Genomic DNA, 20,663 nt, shown 5'->3' with positions numbered 1-20,663 from the left:
CACACACACACACACACACACACACACACACACACACACACACACACACACACACACACACACACACACACACACACACACACACACACACACACATCTGCACGCAATCCTAGCCGGCCAGGTTTTATGCAAAAGAAACGTGTTCTCCCTGGTAATAATGCATCCCCAGGCTTTTTAGTTATTTAAACTACTACCTCGTCTCTGCTGGCTCAGCTTTCTCCTGGGTGCATGTTCGGCCACATTATTATTAATCTTACACAGATAGAATGGGAGAACACTGGCTCTGCACTGGTTACATGGCTGTAGGTACTGGCTGGCTGGTTGTTAAAACATTTTTTTCACTTTGCTAGAACATTGCATTCTCCTCCGCAGCCACACCTTCAGAGATGTTCGGGAGCAGTCAGCTGGTCTGGGGATCCACTGTCACCTCAAAGTTTTGGCACAGTTTTTATTTTTTCAAGCTGTAGCTATAATGATTTCGACACAGAGGAGTAAATAAGATCACCTGAATGTCGGAGTCATGTGTTTCTTGTTGTTAGAGCTGTTAAAGATACAATTATAAAGTAAATGGAAGTAAGAAAGCGTGCTGACTACGGGTCCCCAGAGCAGTCATGTCTGCTATTTCCATCGCATCACTGCACTAAAATTGAAGTTGTGAACTGCCTAGTCTTACTAGCTGTTTTAAATACACATTTCTTTCAAGTGGGAGGGATTCAGAGGTTAACCTGGCACATTTGTACCTGCTGCTCTGAAGAGCAGACATTCAGATCTCACATCTTTCTTAGAAATGTCAGAAGATGATAGAGGACAGGGAAGGAAGAAAGAGGAAGAACATAAGGGAAGGGAGTTATTGATTTCCTAAGGAAGAAAGGACATGCTAGTGGAAGTCTCAGAACATGCGGAGAAACGCAACAGGGCATTTAGTTTACTGAAGGGCTCCAGGACCTAAGAGCTACTGAGCAAGTCGCTGTCTCTGCAGCAAGATCACTGGGTTCTATTTGTACTTGTGCTTGACCCCGGGGCCAGCTAGATAGCTTTTTCATTACAGCTATGCAGTGAACACTGTGGTTATTGGTGAAACACACACGCACACGCACGCACACGCACGCACACGCACGCACACACACACGCACACAGAAACAGATACAAATACGTATTATCCCTTTAAATGTGCATGTCCAACACAGAGTCACATATTCCCTGGGGTAGTTTAAGTTCACAGAGGTTATTCAACGGTCAAATAACACAGCAAGGAAAATAGACGACAATGCCCTATCTATTTACACAGACAAAAAAGGAGCACAGAGTCAATACAAAAAACTGCTGTTCACATTTCCTACAGTAAAATGTTGCAATGGAGAGGCTCTGTTACGATTTAATATTTAAATACATTTTAAAAACGTTAGCATCGTTATTTATCTTATCGGGTACCTTTACTCGTGTTTAGTGTGTTCTGTTAAGCCCATAACGTAAGCGATGAAGACTCTTGAGTCATTAATGCGCTTTTGTTGCTGACTAAGCCAACACTGAGTAGATTGTCTGTGGGAACAAGCGGCCGTCCAGGCTGCCGGACGGATAACAATGACTGAGGTGCTCTCATCTTCATTGTCACAGTTCCCAGGCCTGACGCCACGTCTCGGTGGCCTCAGATTTTGGCCCAAGCCGATGATGTAAGCGTGGTGACCCCTCGAGCAAACGTCTCGTCTGGAGAAGACAGTGAGCTACAGCTGACAGGCACAATGGTCTCTGTCTGGAGGTCTGGATGGCGGGCCCAAAAGAACTGGGCGATTCGGGTAAAATCTCCGATCGCGATGCCATTTGTAAATTAAGATTTTCCAAATCAATAATGATACGGTAAATTCGATTGAGAAATATCAATCCTATAAGACAAAAAAAGTGACCACAACAATGAATAAATAAATGTGTGCGATATGGGCTTTCTCCTGCAGCAAAGGTTAAGGGTGGATGGATGCATGCGCAGAAAGAAGACAAAAGCGGGGGAGAGGTTATTTGGAAAAAGCAGAGCACTTTTAAGGTCGGCATAAGCCAGGATAGAGAAAGCCTTCTAGGTAAACCCTATGGACAGTGTGTGGGTGGTGCCTGCTGGCCATGGGGGTCGCTCATTAACAGCTGAGGAGGCCAGGCGTCCTAGAGTTCTGGGCAATTGTCTGGCTAGCCCAGGTGCATGGCCCATTCAGGACACAGGAAGCCCCCTTTATCCCCATTACTCTAAAACGGACAGAGACGCGGTCAAGGAAGGTGAATGTGATCCTGGGTCTGTCTTTTCTAACACAAACCTAGAGTAGCGGCCGCATTGCCCATCCAGTCCTTTGGCCTATTGTTGGGATCCACAGAGTCATTGTGGCGTTTCTTTTCTGACTGCTTGGCTAAGAAGCAACTCTGTTTTTTTTTTATAATATCAAAAACACATCAGGTCTTTTCACAAAAGCCTCTCTCCAGTACACATTCTTCAGGGAAACCAGACTGCATGGGAATAAAATAAGTATGTTGGGTAGTTGTAAAGGCTAAGGTGGGAGGTCTCGCAGGCCATAAAAATGGCCAGATTCCATCACTTCCTCCACACTAATTACCATACACTTGGAGCAAGTGCCCTCCCTCTCTTCATCCCTGTGCCCATGCTTCACTACCTCTGACACACACACGCACACACAATAACGCACAGTGAGGCGCAGTTGGGAAATGGTTAACACTCCAGCCGTCCCCTGCTGCCAGTGAAAGCTCACAAAACAATGGAGACATTGTTCAACCAGGACAAGGCTGTAGACTCTAAGGCTGTGTGAGCGTGCGTATGCACGTGAATGTCAGGAAAGTAGTTTGTGTGCGTGTGTGTGTGTGTGTGTGTGTTCTTAACATTTGCATGATTCTGCCCCAATTCCCAGAATGGGAAATATTAGAAACTTACTTTTTGTTAAATACATCTCATTCTATAGCTTCTGTTCTTTATCTATTACAACGTTTGATCAAATGACTGTGAGATGAGACGGTTTAATACCTTTCAGTCAGCTGACGTTATGATGATATTACCAACATGAGCCTGGACTCCTGCAGAGTCCCTCGCTGCACTATTGTTGATGCTATCAATAGACGCACATGTTAAGTACTGGATTTACGAAACAATCTGTTCTGGTATGTTATGTTGCGTTACTGGGGCAGTAATCACTGTCTAAATAATAGAAGTGTGAAAGTGGAAAAGAAAACAACGTACACACTCACACGACTTCCTACATTTGGCCTCCCGCTTTAAGCTAATTGTTGCTAGCTAGCCACAAAGTCTCTTCAAGTCCACAATGGCAAATTAAAACATCACAATAAAAGGCAAGTTGGCAAAGCCAGGGCTGTTTACGATCTTTCCCTCAGGAGCTGTGTTTCTCGGGAGTCTCTGCCTCAAAAAAATACACATCAATCGGTGGATAAATATTGAATAACTTTCAGCCAATGGCATAAAAGTTCAGCGGCGGCAGGTTTTGAGGCTGCCTGCGGGGTGGTCAGGCACTTCAAAGGGTCCTGCCTGGCCCCCTTTGAGGGCATGGTAAACAGGGGCATACAGCGCAGCCCTCAGAAAGACCAGACTGCGTGAGGTCACTTCCCCTTTTCTCGGCTGATCCTCCAGCATTTTACCTCGACTGAGCCTTCCGGCCAGAAACGAGACCGTCTGTCTGCACGTCCGTCCCTGTCCATCTCTCCTCCAACACTGACTACTTCCTTAGAGGCCTTATCTACCAGCCATCTATGTCTTCCCCTCTATCGCTCACTGTCGTTCTATTGTTGTTTCAACCGTCTCAGGGTCACTTAGGCTTCAGATTGCTGTTATCTAGCAGGCCAATCCACGGCTTCTTATCACGACCGATGCAGCCTCTGCTAGCGCTGCAGACGGGGAGAGATCAAGGCGCCCGAGTGTTTCTTTGCATTTGTAAACAAAAAGAAACTACCGTTTACGGACGGATTTATTGATAAGGGGATCATGTAGCGGAACATGCAGGCCTACAACTTCTGGTACAAAATAAATAAAGAAAGAATTGACTGATTGAGTGACACCAGCGGGAGTCCGTGTGAGGTTATCATTGGCATTCACGATGCTGTCCACAGTAATCTGTCTTCTCTATATGTACAACAGCCAGTATGATGCAAACCAGGGAAACATTCAGTCACACTTCCTTCTCAGTCAGAGGTGGATGCCGGAGCAGGATGGCAGGAGTGGCAACTATACAAGCTGCATTTCACATTCAATTTGATCACTCGGCGCTAACAGCGAGATGTGCGCCTATGCAGCGGTGCTGCAATTCCTCTGATCTCACCAGCCTGTGTGTACTCTATCAAACAGATCACACCAGGGCTGGGCAATACGACCACAAATATTACAATGTATTCTCTCATATTGATCAGTGTCAGTACTGATCACGGTGTCGGGTTAATAGGGCTCCCTCTGCTCCATTCGGCTTTTGTATTCTGCTTAGAACTAAAGCTTGAAGAAAGAAAAAAACCAGAAGGTTCATTAAAATTTCATTAACTGAGTTATTTATCATCAAATCCAATAGGGTTTTTTTGGGGGTTTTTTTACCTGCAAAGACACCTTTAGAGTTTGGACGAGTCTCTTTACTTAATTTTTAGTTTTGGCTAAAACTGCCTTCCGAGGACAGAAACCTGAGATCGCAATCATGACTAAATCCAACCCTATAGTCCTTGGCTCATGTCCTATCTGTGCTGAAAATATAATAGAATTACAATGAATTAATGTAATGTAAATGTCCGTTACTTTTTCCCCCGACATGTTTGTTATTACCTCATGCTAATCTATCCATTATCATCCATTATCGCATAATCTTTTCCTGTAGTTCACTAGGTACGGTCACTACATTGTGTGGTTGTGAATGGATCTGTACTTCAGCAATGTGCAAAGCTTATTGTTTCCATCTGACTGGTCGTCCATCTTTGTTGTTTCAAGTTTGTTTTTGCCCCACAGCCACTTTGTGTTTCGCTGTTGCCTCTTTGTTCCAAGCCTGTTAGTGTTGCATGCCTGACTGTTTGTATTAGGCTACAACTTTCTGTGTACATTGTGGAAAAATAGATGCTTTGAATTCATTTTGCCAAAAATAAAAAAAAACAAAATGTTTTGTAGGAATTATAGATTGTTTAAAGCGCCCAACTCAGAATAGAGCAATCTAACTTAAAAATATACATTACAACAGAAATGTCCATAAAATTATGTCATTAGTGCGCTCTGAGAATGTTTAACTGCAACCATTACACTTTACTGTTGCTCTCAAACTTCCTGTAAAAGGGAACCGTAAAGCAGGAGTTTAGATGGATGTGAGGTGGTAAGTATTTACAGACCGTGTGACTCATAGCAGGATAAAACCTCAAGTATTTACCTGCAGCTTTTGCTGCCTACGACCAGTTTAATGACTTCACAGGAGTTGGGACTGTTTTCTCCGCGTCTCCAAAAATAACAGAGTAAGAAGAGGCCCCTGAACTCTTTGGTATAAAAATAACTCTAGCATCGCAGGGAAAAGATAAGGAGGGTTCTTAGCCGGTCTTGTTTTGTTCAGAATAACGCTGTCATCGCTAGCTCTTTGTCTCAAATGCAACTTTTGACAAGGTTTCTGTTTCAAATAAACAGCCTTGTCGACTCCTGCTATTTTAAGACGTGCTTAACTTAAACGGGCAAAATACCAACAAGGCCTTGGCTTGCCAACTTTTGAGTATCTGTTAGAGATGGTATTTATTACAGGCCATAAAAGTAACTGAACTGATCAAATGTCAAACGTGACTCAGAGGGCCACTCTGTCCTGAGAGTGTAATTTGTGTGATAAAAAAGAAATCATGGCTTCTTCCCTCTGTGTGAGCTCCATGGCGACTGCTAACTGTGTTGTTGCACAGAGTGCATCAACACAAAGGGTCAGCCGTGTATTATTAGCCCCGGCGCTGAACGGCTACCACAGGAGGCATTGTATTCATGAGCGCACAAACTCGGAAGGCATCTCCGTCTAAAAATCATTAAGCGCTTTTCAAATTTTTCATTTCCATAACAATATGTAGATGATGTAGATGCCCCGACTCTAAAAACAAAAGTAACAACTGTGTCCAATAATGGCCCCCGGGTATTCATGATCACCTCACTAATTCTGCTCGATCCCCACACTCAATTGATTTTCCTGGCTCGCTAACCCTGTGACCACATGCGTACACCTCCCTATGTTCAACCTTTCCGCTGACCTCCTGAAAACTTTCTGCCTTTAGTTAACTGCTAAGTTCACGTTCATTTGTTCACTCTGGAGCTGCTTGCCTCTTTAGATATCGACATGCCTGGGGTGGATGCTCTGTTGTGGGTATGTACTGCGTATGCCCCCCCCTATGGCTGTCCAGCCAACTCTCCTGCCAGACTACTCCTCCAACTCCATGGATAGGGTAATCAATGTTGAAGGAACGCCCACACTTCCCCTCAAAGACGAGATGCTAGCAGCCCAGCATTAGCTCTTTCTCGTGAAAAAGTTGTCAACATAAAGGCCCGTGTTCCATAATCTTCCAGCTCAGTGCAAGGCTGGGCCGGTTTATCATTTTCTCTGGGATTACTGTCCAAAGAACAACTGCTGCACCTGCCACGGTGGCATTCGCCTCATGATCACTCGCTGATAGACAAAAGCTCTACTTTCTGGGATCCACGGAACTGTCCGTCGTCAAAACTGTGCACGTGTAAAATAACAGGATTACATGAAACTGACTTTGGTGTGTTAGTGACTGATTTAAGGGTAAATGCAAACGAATGTGCATTTTTTTTTCCCAACCAAAACATCTTATTAATGGGAAGAATGGGAGGGCTTTAATGCTGAAGACGTTTTTCAGGATGGACGAGAGAGGGAAAGCAGGGCTCGTTTGTCTTTCTGTCGTGAATAAGGGAAGAAGAGCTGGTGAAAGAAGAAAAGTACCGGGCGGAGTATTACTTACAACGATGTGTGCCGGTGACGGGGACCTGGCATCTTTAAGTGCTTGTCTACTTTGAAGAGCTCCTTGTTGAACATCTAGCAGGGGCCATTTCATCTGTAGGTACTGAATGGTAGAAAGGAAACAGAATGGAAAGAAAGAAAAAACATGTTAACAATGCAGAAAGCAAAAAAACCCAAAAAGAACAAATTAAAAATAAGACAAACGCGGGACGACGACATTTCTTGACAGGTGTGTGGGTGTGAAAACTCAAAAGCATGGAAAAGCAAATAAAGATCTTAAGGCGGATGGTGGATGGGGTGAAGATGCATGTGTCCAGCAGGAGTGCACACGGGTAGCTGTGTTAACCACATTATTACACACTTTTTCAGAAACATACTGCACAAAACTCTTCTTTTGGGGAGCCAGGCTGCTTCACACTGAGCAGGAAATGTTTCGTTTTTTTGTTAAAAAGTAGCTGACGGATGATCTTGGATTGCATAAAGTCACTCAGTTGGAGGTGGGGGGGTGAGGGGGGGCAGAGGTTAAAGGTACTATACACGGCTCATGGCTCGAAGATGACCTAATGTCATAAATGTGACTGTTGTCAGAGTTTTATTGGAACCCATAAAGAGGTTAAAGCATGGCGTCTCACCACGTTCCTCTAGGGCTAAACCTCCTGACTGCTCCCATAAATGATTGACTTGGCCTCTATTAGAAGTCTCTCTCTCACACACACACACACACACACACACACACACACACACACACACACACACACAGAGAGAGATAGACGGATAAGCAGAAACCAGGGTCATGAGAAACATCTGTCTATGTTATAAACTGGGTGGAGTCCTTTTAATTTGATGACAGAGATCACTGTTCTACCTAAAATGGTTTCACTTGTATCTTGATATATTCAATCCCAAACAACAAAAGTACAAATCTACAAGTCATCAGAAATCACTCTTCACAGTTGATATGTAAATCAATGGATGGCGCAAATTCTCTGTGGATTTGTCAGCCGTTGACCGCCTGCTGTTGACCTTGCTGTAGAATGTGGTCCAGACTCGTCAATGTCACAGCCACCTAGTTTGAGGGAAGCGGGCCACAGCAGCTGTTTTGGATCGGAGGCCTTTTGGAATGGGTAGAGCACTAAAAGGTAAAGGGCCTGAAAGCACGTGAAGAGGGGAAACTACCGAGTTACATTACATTGATATATTGCCCTCAGTGGCTACCGAGGGGCTGTCGTTGGTGTAACATTGGTGTCACTTCAATTGGTATCCACAAAGGCATTTCAAATGAGCCGTCATATGAGCTGCTCTATTACACACCAGACATCCCCTTAAACAAGTCTGACAGGTGAACTTGGATCTGTGCCTGCGATGCCATGTGGACATAAAGCCTTCAACACGATCAAGAAATCCAAACTCTCCTTTCCACATGTTCAGAGTTTGTTGCTCCGCTTAAATAGGCTTCCTCAACCAATCATATTTCACGAGTGATTGAGATCATGTCGTTCTTTGCAATAATGACCTAAAAAAGTGCATTTTGGCACAAAGGTTTAGGCATTGCTGTTTCATAAACTATAACTTAATTGCAATCATCGTCAAACAATCGCTAGAGTGCACAGAGAACTCGCTGTGACTCTCTTGTGGCAGTTTGGCTGTTGTGATGCAGATTCAATTTCTTTGTGTTGCCATCCAGTAAGGGTGACGGCTAGTTGGTACGCATGTCTGAGGCCGTGTGTGTGTGTGTGTATGTGTGTCAGAGATGGTCAGAGAGTGAGTGTGTCATGACCCTTCCTGAGACTGTGTCTAAATCAGTGGTAATTAGCGAAGAGTTCACTGCGGGGTGCCTGCCAGTGGTAGACGCTGGAGGGAGTTATTGACTCCATGTCCTCTGTTAGAGCCGGCGTACGGAAAAAAAGAAACGCTTCGCTTCCTGGTCTTTCTCCACCACTACCACGCATTTACGACCCCAAGACGGTAATTTATTGCTTAAAAAACTGGATTTGTTTATGCTTGTTTGTATGTCCTGAGAGTGGAAAAAGGAAAGGTTGTAAAAACTCCAGAGTTGAGGTCTTGTGGGTTTTTTATGGACCCCCCACACTGGGTATTAATTGCCATGGAGGAGGGAGACAGGAGGAGAAGGGGGGGGTTGGTGTTGTAGCAGTAAAAGAGGAGGAAGAGAGTGACGGGGCTGCTGTCATGTATGAGGTAATTCAAGACAGTGTCCAATGGTGCCAGGGGGGGCTAGAAGAAGACGGGGCAGTGCTGGGGAGGGGGGGGGGGGGGGGGGGGGGGGGGGGGGGGGGGGGGGATTGTGAATCCAGTCATGGGAAAGTCCTGCCATTGCGTGTGCGCACATGCTCACACATGCAAATATTCAAACACAGCTGCAGCCGGTGGAAGGGGTCGAGCATTGTGAGTAGGTGGGTAAGGAGCGTGAAGGTGACACCCCCGAGTGTGGTGGAGAGACACTGAAAGACGACAGAGAGAGGGAGGGTGGCGCAGTGCATGCCCTTACAAGTGGCTCCACTTCAGGCCCGCTATCGCAAATGTTCTCACACACTAATCTCTCCTGCAGGTTTTACAAGCATGCCAAGGAAAACGGAGCCCTGGCAAGCACCGGGCTGTCCGACCCCCCCGCCCCTGCCTGCCCCTCTCCTTGGCCTCCTTCCTCTTCCTCCGCCCGCCCGCCTGCCCTGCTAACCGACGCACCGCCTGGGCTTGAGTAGGCCATGACCCCTGACCCCTCACTGTTGCTCCAAGCCCCTCCCTGTTCCCCACTCTGCGACCTGAAAACTCTCCCGCTATGAGGGGGCCCCCCCGGGTAACTCAAGAGCCATTCCAATGTGACAAATTGCTCCGGAGTTCTAGGATAACTCTCTCCTCTCCCTCTCTTCCTGCTCCACACACACACACACACACACACACACACACACACACACACACACACACACACACACAAACACTAACACGGCCCCCCTCGACAGACCCCCACCCTGTAAGAGCCACCCAGTGACTGTGCTCCGGCTCCACCGGGTTGTGCAGCAGACGGCTTCTCCTTCTCCCCGCTCCCTTTCAGCCTCCACCGCCCCCCTTCTCTACCCCTACCCTGCGCCCCTCCTCGCCTGGCCAGCCCCACAATGGGAGCTGAATGACTCAATTGTCTCTGATGAAGTGAAAGACAAGGGAGTCCTCTAAATCCTTACAGAGGGATGAACTCACTCTCGCTGTTGCGATTTCCCCGTCCTCCGCTGCTTTCCCAAGCACACGAAGGGGGTTGGTGGTGGTGGTGGTGGTGGGGGGGGTGCGGGGGAGGGGTTTACAAGGGCTATGACTAATGATTATCTTCATTATTGATAATTTTACCTGTTCTTTTTTTCATCAATTAACCATTTTGTCTTTAAAATCGGTCAGAAAGCCTCTTCCTAGAGCCCAAAGGTCCCAATGTGACGTCTTCATGTCTGACCAACAGTCCAACAGAATCAATTCAGTTTGGCATTTTTCCCCAAAACCGTATCGACAAAACACTCCGTCGATCAATTAATCCGCTACTTGTTCTGCCACTTTTATTTTTACTGTATATGTTCGAGCAGGTGCTTGCTATTTGCATGCTGGACTACTCACCCATGTGAGTTACGGCTGCTGCACCGAGGTCTGGCATGTCATGAGTTACAGAGTGTTAACCCAGATCCACACCGACTGTCATCACAATGAAAACAAGCTGGGGCCCTGGGCCTGGTGTCACCGCTCGTGGCAGTGGCGAAGCGGGCTAGAGACAATTGAAGGGGCATCCTGAGCGCTCACACATCATCCTCACACGTCTGCACACCGGCTCTCCACACTGCTGTTACGAATTCAACAAGCTGGCACGGAGGCAATTTGGCCTAAAACCTGGCACCGGTGCTAGACTCTGATCCTCCCAAATATAAACCATTTTTTTTTCTCCACATCCTATCAAACATTAACCAAACATCAATACCAGCTATTGACAGAGAAAGGGGAGGGGGAGGAGTTTTACTCATGCATTTTTCAGTGAGAATCACGGACGCGGAGAGTGCAGGATTGTTCCGGCCGTTTCTGGTCAGCAACCGGCTTTCTTTCCCATCAAACCCCCGCCCACCCCCCGCAATATCTGATGCGTTTATCACATGCGGCCTGGCGGCTGGAGCAGCAGCCACCGCGCGGCTTGTTCGTTTTGTTTTGGATTAAGAGCAGAAGGCTTCAGACCAATCAAACAAACAGGGCTCCTTATGTGCCAATGTGGCTCCCAAACACTGGTCCACTTTCCAGCAGGGGACCGAGGGACAGATGATGAGGACCACTGGGGCTCCATCAAGCATCCCAGCCATGTGAGCGATGTGAGAAAAAGGGAGGGGAGACGGGCAGAGAGAGACAGACAGACAGAGAGCAGCTTGGGTTCAGAATTCAGCATATGGATACTGGGTGTTGCTCTAGAGAGTCCAGCAGATCTTCGACCCATCTGTGACATGACATAGCTCTACAAAGTCATCATAGACCACGTACACATACAACACATGTGCATTCAGAGCGACCCCCCCCCCCCAAACATACTGTCATGCTTACTCGCCCATTCACACCTGAACAACAACGCTCGCCCACACTCTGGTCGACGGGCCGGCAGCTCCTCTGGGAGAGCGCCCAGAGATGGGATTGACAGCTTGCAGATTACACCAAACAGACCGCTATACTAAAGAGCTTTATTTAAGTCTGAAATGATCAAGGCTAGTAAGAGGAGCCCATTCAAAGCTCTGCAAGTAAACTGCACCGAGCTTAAGAGATTAGTCATCCAGTTTGACTACAATTTTATCCCGTTAAAAAAACGAGAGCCGAGCATATTGTCTTGATCTGCTGCGGATATTGCCGGCAGCCTTTGTCTTCACTCACAGGTGCAAAAAAAAAGGAGCAAACACGTGATTTTACAAACATATAATTTGTAGAGGAGGGGACAGTCATCAGGGAGACACTTAATGCAACGCAGACCCTTTGAAACCCCCCCTCAGCAGCCCACTCAGCTATACGATACGTTGTTGTGTCTGTTTTTCTGTGTACCTGTCTGTGGAGGAACGAGTTCACTGTAAAGCGAATGCAGTATCGCAACAACATCTAGACAAAATTGGGAGAAAGTTAGCAGACACAAGAGGGGCCCATCATGACTGCTTTGGTTCTACTAATGCACATTTTATGAGTTAATATTAAAGACAAAAACACACACACACCCCACCTGCTCTAATAGCCGGAGGCATTTTGCAACCAGGAAAATAAAAGTGGAATGTGGGATGGCCTGGGGTTTGTGTGCCCTGGGGCGGGAAGGGGTCCGCTGGGCCCATATTTACTCCAAAGCCAGAACCGCTTGGGGGTTCCACTGGCCCCGACAGCATTGGGGCCGCCGACCTGATCCAAAGCCTCCCCTCCTCACCTCCTCTACCCTTACTCCCTTTGCCAACTCTCTCCACCTCCACCTCCCCTTCTTTCTCTCTCTTGCAGAAAAACTCAGCCCGACACTTTTGTATACAGAATGTGCACGTGACCCAACTCACACTTTACTCACCCCTTAAAAACGAGGCTAGAGAAACAGGCTCGTGAAACTACTGTTTTTTCACTGATCTGTTTGGTGTCCTTTCTTTTACTTTTACGGGGTCTGTTCTGGAAGTTAGTTACGCTCCCTTAAACACCGGTTCATGAGATAAGTATGGCTTTGCCCTGACACTGTTTACTTAGCAAGTGTGGACAAATGTGCTGTTCAAACACCAGCTGATTGACCGGAAAGTTTCAAAGGATTGAGCAACAACGTTGCTGACAAATCTGTCCACAACAATCCCAAGCAGACGACAGTGTCCACGAGTCAAACGTTTAGCTAAAATGCACCTTTCATTAAATGATTAAAATGATGACAGACTATGGCAAAGACTACACGCACACCTGGATGTGTTCTCAAAGGAAGTGTCAGGGTGACATGATTGTAGTCCAAAACACACCAACTTCTCAACAAGCCTCAGAAAGTAAACAGCGTTCCATTTCTGACTTTTGCACCCCCCCCCCCCCCCCCCCCCTCTCCCCTCTCCCCTCTCCTCTCCCCTTCCCCACTGTCCCTCTCCCTGGGTCATTAAGAGGATCTCTTGGCTGCTCTATAAATATTGTGGCAGGGAGGGTGAAGGCCAGCAGGAGCTGGCTGGTCTTCCGTCAGCCCCGCTAATGAACAGGCGCTCTGGCACCTTTAGCATCAGGCTCTGCTGCAGAATGCCTCTGCTTTCAGGTGGTTCTCCTGCTTCACAGAGCTGCTCTTCTGGATGAGTGACTCTTCCTCTTTCTTTTCCTTTGCTCGGACAGAAACACACCTCTGACTGTGACCACTAGGGTGACAAACTGAGTGGTTTGTATGTTATGAGACTGGAAGTTTGTATAATTGCAATGGTCGTAAGCGCAGCTTGATCGAGTGGTCTTACTTACTCTTACTGGAGTTATAATCATAGTTAATTTATTGTATTAAGTGGGATTACTCGTCAATACTGCCATGTCTGGTTAGTAAAGTGCTCAGTTATTCCAAAAATAAGAGTTGCATAGATTAAACTAATGTTTGTGGCGCGATACTAAATCATAATTTATGTTGTTTAGGTGCTTTATCAAATCATCAGCATAATAAAGTCCTTCTATTTTCCTTCCAATGAAGATAGTCAGTGATCCGTGTAACAGGATATCTAGATGTTCTTATGCCAAAGGCAACTGGATTTACTGGTTTAGTCCTGAGGACATTTAGTCATGCATCATTTCTGAGAAGTATTACGCATCGTGGACGAGCGTTGAAGCGTCTCCAAAATTAAAACTGAAAACCCAGTTGCCTTTGACATGAGGTTTTAGATTTAGTTTTATTCCTGCATTATTATTCTATTTCTTTTTTTAAATGTAGGCTACCACAGATCCCTCCGTGCATCAACTTGAGTATGAAACAACATCATCTTGTCAGTTCCATGTAAACATCTGTTTATGCTATCATCTAACTAACGAGTGCAGACATTCACTGTGATTTGTGGGCATTCTGACATGCTGTATAAATACATTACTCTGGTTATTAATGGTAGTCAGTAGAGGACCCACAGCTCAGTGGAAGTAGGCTGATGGATTGGCAGGCCAAGGATCAGGTCCCGGGCCTTCCTGGTTAGAGTCTCATACACACTGACCTACTTACAGGCTACATGGAAGTGCACACGCACGTCTGCAGGAATAGGTGTGTCTGAGCCCCATACGCAAGGCCAAGCCAGGCGTAAGGAGGAGAAGAGGTTGGGCGACTCATGCACACACTACATGCTTTACCTTTGTTTGCAGGAAGCAGGGTTTGGGGCGTGGAGGGGAGAGTTAAAAATGTGAACAGCAGCTGAGCTCTGCTGAGGGAGAAAAAGTAAGCCGATTGCAGCGCCCACGTTCTGCTGGAGAACGCTGTATTTGGTATTGTGCTGGAGGAGAGCTGAACGCTGCCCTTGATGTTGGGCGTCTGGTTTTGTTCTGCGAGAGTTCACTATGAATTAGTTAAACGGTAGACTGGATATAAGGAAGCTAAGAAACATGCCTCAGAGGGAGAGAATGTGTACACTCTCAGGCTTCACAAAGACTTCCGATATTGTGAAAACACTATACGCTATCACACAATTCCACCTACGCACAGTTATCAATCAGAAGGCATTATGTTGAAGGCGTCACATACTCTCTCACACACACACACCAACAGGCAATTAATCTTCACAAAAGCATCATACGAAACCAACAAACAGCCAGTCTGTTTTGTGGCTCTTTCACACTTGCACATACACCTTGAAGCAGTTCAGCCTCCATATTCATGAGGCCCACTCCCTCAGCATACCTCAAGCCCAGGATTTTAAGGGTTTCAACTCAAATATGAGTTCAGCTTATGGATTCAATAACCCAACCGTCCAGGCTAATTCATTAGCTTCAGGCCATCTATTTTAGCTTCAATTAGCTTTAAACTAACTTGTTGTTACGCAACACGATATTTACTATGATACCGTGCATGTAAGAAGGAAAAAGAAAAACCCCCACACAAGCAATTACACGCACACTCACCCAGTGGGGTACTGCCGCTTTGCCGCGGTAGCTTAATGAATAAATAAGTAATAAGGGCTTGGTTATTGGTGCTCATTAAAATGGGAGATGCTTCCGTGACAATAAGACCTGAGGAGGGTCAGGCCAAGCGGCTGTGTAGCCTACCCCCCCCCCCCCCTCCCCCTCCATAACCTGACCACATGACCTCAGCGTTCACCTCCAAATCAACTCTGTCCCCCATCTTACCGTCTGCATCCCCACTTCTTTTTTTTGACACACACCAGCATCTTCATGCACACACACACACACAAGCACAGGCTGATAAGGACACACACACACACACCTCTCTCATAGTTAATTACCACTTAGCTCAATCACGTGGTGATCCGTCCATAAGAGCCCCCCCCCCCCACACACACACACCCTCCTCCCCCACAACACAAACAGCAGCACACATGCCAATTATTGATGAATCTTTAATATGGCGTTTTACAAAGTCTCCATCTCATTTCCTACCACTGAGCAGGGGATTACTCTTCCAACAGGACAAGTACTATAAATAGAAAACGGCTTTATCATAGAACATATTACATGCGTAAGATTAAGTAAGAATAAATTAACTTAATGTAATATCACTGCAGGGTTGAAACACAGTGGCCTGAGCCATTTGGGGAAGACAGCTAACTTTTTTTTTTTTTTCCTCCTTCTAACCTTGCATCTCGAGCAAGCACTGCATAAAACCCCCGCACAAAAATCCCACGCCGCGATAACATGTCAATAATGAGCTGAGGCCATCTATTGATCAGCTTAATTTTGCATCTATTAGCTAGGGAACGGCTTGCTCCGGGGGCGAGGGAAGCCAGGCGCTAACACGCACCGACAGGCTGGATGGAGATCATTACAACTGATGTTCACACACACGCTGTGATTGACATGGAGATAAGGCAGGGGAGAGCCCGGGCTCGCACGCCTCCCCGCACACTAAGCTAATGATACACCAAACGTGTGCTTTGTGTGTGTACGGCGGTATGTGTGTGTGTGTGTGTGTGTGCGGTAGCATTATAGAGAGCGTCTATCTAGAAAAAAAAGAAGAGTTGAAGCAGGAAAAAGAGGAGAAGAAAAGCAGGCCACACGCCTTTGCTAATTGGCACAGTCAGACAGGGAAGCTCATGAAGGACCAAAAAGCATTTAGTGGAGCACCTCAGCTTTCTGGATCGCCTTATCGAGTCTGCGTCATTTAAACACAGTCGACTACACCACAGAAAAGCCCGGCATTGACCTGGAATGCGTAGCTTCATCTGATACCGCCCTATTTTGGAGAGTCTGCATAAGAAACTCAGTTGAGGCGTTCATTATTATTGTCTTCCTGTGAACGAATGATTGCCAGCTTTCCGTGCCCGATGTCGACGCAGAGCAACCGGAGCAGCTGAATGAAAGCATGCTCTGCTTTCTCCTCTTGAGCATTTTCTGACACTTTCTTTCTCTCACATTCAGAAGAAGTGACGTAGACGGGAAGGATGGATCCATATACACAGAGGGGGCGTGCAGAAAACAATATGGTGCGATGCCCCTTTTCCTCCAGCTAACCTATCCACCACCACCGCTGCTACCATTGGGCCTGGCTTGGTATTGATGCAACCAGCTGCAATATAGGATGCTGAATGTTATCCACAGAGAGAGGGGATGAAAAAAAAAAAAAAGAGAGAGAGACAGGGAAGGGCCGGGCACTGGAACTGCACCTTTTCCCCCCATCAGCATCAAAAAGAAACGACTGAATCTTTGTCTACCCCATCTGTATATCGGAGTTTTTACGGGGAGGAGGTCTTGTTTTGTGCCAGATAGGTTCTATGGAGGTGAGGTCAGAGGCACCAAAAAATAAATAAAAAACCTTGGCTACAACTGTGTGTTTTTGTCAGCTGAGGGATGCAGCGGAGGGATCGAGGGAGCAGCGGGAGGAGGGAGGGAGGTGAGGGAGGGGGGTGGGGAGAGGAGGAGAGAGGAAAAAAAGCCCTCAGCCAAGCCATCAAGTTGAACATTGAACTTCACAGTAGTAGCTGCCTTTCTATGCCTCTCCTTTTGATGTTACCTCCAAAGCAAAGGATCAAAGGCTTGGAGTGTGGCGTGGGGAAGTCCCAAGCTCTTAGCCTGCCAGCCTGTGATATATGCAAAAGTCTACGCCAAAAGAGAGGGAGAGTGGGGCAGAGAGAGAGAGAGCAGGAAAAAAAAGAGAGGAAGCTTGCATGGAATGTGGCTAAATAGTATGTTTTGTGTCTAATGAATGACAAGGGGATGACGCAATCAGCCAGCTATCTACAGTATGACGTAGAGCAGGATAAAGTGCACACACACCAGTTTTAGAGAATAGGCGTTTTGATGCTCGCAGAGGGCTGGGCATGAAGGGGATGGGGCGGAGCAGGAGGGGTGCTGGCAGTGTTTGTTGCCCCCTCACAACTACCCCACCCCCCCACCAACCCCCTTCCTCCCCTACCCTCAACAAGCAGCGCGGGACAGCCTCTCCCCCACTTCCACCTCGCACCAACCCCCAGCGCCTCTCCAACATCAAGGGGGTGAGAGGCTGTGTCGTCTCGACATAAATATACAGTGTGCCGTTAAAAGCGAGGACTACAGTAAACACAGTGCACATGAAATCCTGGTTGTCTCTCACTGGAGCAACACAACATAACACACACGCACACACACACACACACTGTGGGCTCAGCTGGGCCAAAGAGGGGAGCAGAGGTGTGCTAAACTTGACAAATCTCTGCGAGACAAACACAATCCACACACACACACACACACACACACACACACACACACACACACACACAGACACACACACCCTTTCCCCAAGGCTGTAGGATTAAGAGGTCCAGCTGGCTGACAGCAAGCCCTTCCTTCCCACGTATCCCATGGATTCCCCCACCCCTCACACATACCCTACCTCCACCCCTCGACAGCCACTCCCACACCTCCAAACGCCAAGCCTGCCAGCCATCCAGCTCGGCGAGCATGCCAGGAGGACACACCTGAATTTGACATCGATCGAGCCGGAGACCTTTTCACCTCGCTCCGCCCCGTGCACATAATCACAACGTAGGAAAAATAGACTCCAGGGGATTCAGGGACAAAGTATACACGCGAGAGAGACATGGATATTGGGTGGATACCGGAGAGCCTTAGGAGAAACCATCTACAGGACATGGAACCTAAACTTCATCAGCATATCCTCAATGCCGTTTGTCCATCCATCTAACCCTTTGGTCTGTCCTGTTGGTAAGTTCGGCAAGTTACATATTCCTTGATTGTCACGGCCTTGAGAAATGGAGGAAAGAGGTAAATAAGGAGTGGAGGGGGGCTGCTGAAGATACCCTAATGAGCCCTGTTGATGGGGGAGTAAGAGAACGTGTGACAGAATGAGAGGAGAAAGAGAAATCTGGAGAAGCAGGAAGAGTATAGTGAGATCTTAAACCCCCCCCCCCCCCCCCCCCGCTCCCCACTTCTCAACAGCTGCCAGGTCATTTTACGAATGTCTGGAGGAAAATATGCAGCAGGGTGTCGTTTGAGTGTTATATCATTTTGTCGACAGGGAAGCATGTGCACTTGAATGTGCAAGACAATAAGCAGTCCAACATTTGCGATGACTGAAAGTAAGGATTATGTTTTTAGCATCGGTTTAGCACTTGTTTTCACGTAGCATGCATCTATGCCTGGAGGGAATGAAGATGACAGGAAGAAGTGGTCAACACGCGAACCCATCCCGGATTTTTTTTAAGGCCGATATCGAAAATATTTGAGAGTTCAACACGTCTTAAACAACTCACTCTCCCAAAAGTCCAAGGTTACGACAACAAAACATATCAATTCTTAATCTTCCTTGTTACCTCGAGCCGGAGCTGAGGGCCGGGCCGAAAGGGCGGAAAGAAAACGTGGGGCATGATTTAGGTGAAGTTTGGGTGAAGACGAAACAAGAGCGGCAGCAGCAGGGTCTCGTTGTGATCACAACCAGAGGATGCTAGCACCATGCTTAGGGCTGCCTTGCCCCTACGGATACCTAATGAGAGCAGAGAAAAATCTATCCGACGATTCACCGTGATACCATCGACAGAGGCAGATCGCTGCCGCAGATTGGGTTGGGCGGAGTGGAGGAGGATAAAGGGGGAAAAAAATAAAATAAAAACAGACAAGGCAGTGGTGTAAGGGAAGAATAAGAATTAGGTAGTGAGAATGGAGAAAGGAGAGAGCAAGAGATAGACGGGAGGGGAAGAAATTCACAATGATGACACGTAAGTGCAAAGAGCGATTAAGGATTTACTTTCAAAAGGACTCCCATTGATCTTTTTTGATAGACCTGCAATAAATCAAACCGGATTGACTCGCATGAGAACCAAGCCTAATCCTTTAGTCAGATCCAGGAGAACTCCAACCAAACCAGCTGTTAATTTAGGCTTTACAAGATAAAGCGAGAGAAATCCAACCTGATGTACCCTAGGGCAGAGGCTTACATCATCTCTGTAAAGCAATCAACTTATTGCCAGTTTGGAGAGGTAATCAGAGCACATACTGAGAGGGGAGAGGGAGGGGGGGGGGGGGGGGGGGAGAGAAAGGGGAGACATGAGATGGGTGAAGAGGTTAGAGAGAGAACAGAAGTGTAAGAATGGAAGAAGCAATGGAACATTTAAAAATAAAATAAAAATTGTATTTTTTTCCTGCATGCCGGGCAGATACACAGATGCTCCGACTGAGACAATGAAACTCAACTTTGGAGCAAAAAACATGATTACACAGAGTACATCTCCAATTATCCCTAAAGGGTGAAGATGAAACAGAGTAGCTGGCTAGCTGCAAACCGTAGCTCTCCGGGCTGACAGCAGGGAGTGGAGGCGGGCTTCAGCTCCCCCCCCCCTCCACACAACCCTGTAATTTCCCTGGAGGCCGGCCCAGACCTTGTCCCCATCCCCAGTGGCCGGTGCCACCTCAGCCGGGTCCTGCCAGCCGCGCTGTGGCTGCACCATAGCACAACCATAGTAATTAAAATGGTTATTTTTGTTCGGGGGAACAAGTGGGATTTTTTCATTTTTTTTTTCCAAGCTATGGACGGAAGTTTTGCAAGACACCATCCAGCCCACACTGAAAACAAACATTCTGATGTCTTTTTCAGTTTTGCCCGCGTTTGTGTGTGAACTGTATGTCGTCAGCGTACTACGGGGGTTTTAGTTCCTCTTCTTGACTGGGTGTGTGACACCACAATGGGGGATGCAGATGATAAAGGCTGAAAACCACAAAAACACCCCCCCACCACCACCACCACCACCACCATACACACACTGACACAAAGACTCATTAGCGCACCATCTCCCCTGTCTTTAATGCCCTGTTTACAACGCAAAACAACCAGATCAGGACTGAAATCCAATCACAAAGCTGTGCAGGGCCCCTTCACGTCGGCCTCGCAGGAGAGCTGAGGAGAAGCAGGCCTTGCAATCTCTGGACACTGTCCAAGGGAAACCAAACCTCAGGAGTCAAAACAAAACCACACATAAAATCAGAGTTAAAACAGCAGCCTCTATTCAGCCCGTCGTGACCCCGCCAGCACACACACACACACACACACACACACACACACACACACACACACAC

At 47.1% G+C, this 20,663-nt stretch overlaps 1 protein-coding gene across 21 annotated transcripts in view; it reads right to left on the bottom strand.

Moving 5' to 3' along the window:
• tcf7l2 (transcription factor 7 like 2) overlaps positions 1-20,663 on the bottom strand; it is an 87,025-nt gene that overhangs the window by 50,159 nt on the left and 16,203 nt on the right. For all 21 annotated transcript variants that reach the window (XM_031843668.1, XM_031843672.1, XM_031843669.1 and 18 more), the window contains exon 4: positions 6,964-7,065. In XM_031843668.1, the coding sequence (XP_031699528.1) occupies positions 6,964-7,065 (102 nt within the window). The remainder of the gene's footprint in view (positions 1-6,963; positions 7,066-20,663) is intronic.

Source organism: Anarrhichthys ocellatus, unplaced genomic scaffold, assembly GCF_004355925.1.
Source record: "Anarrhichthys ocellatus isolate YVR2014 unplaced genomic scaffold, GSC_Weel_1.0 scaffold4, whole genome shotgun sequence".
NCBI lineage: Eukaryota > Metazoa > Chordata > Actinopteri > Perciformes > Anarhichadidae > Anarrhichthys > Anarrhichthys ocellatus.
The sequence above is the reverse complement of the archived record's forward strand: the minus strand, read 5'-3'. Positions and strand labels throughout refer to the sequence as shown.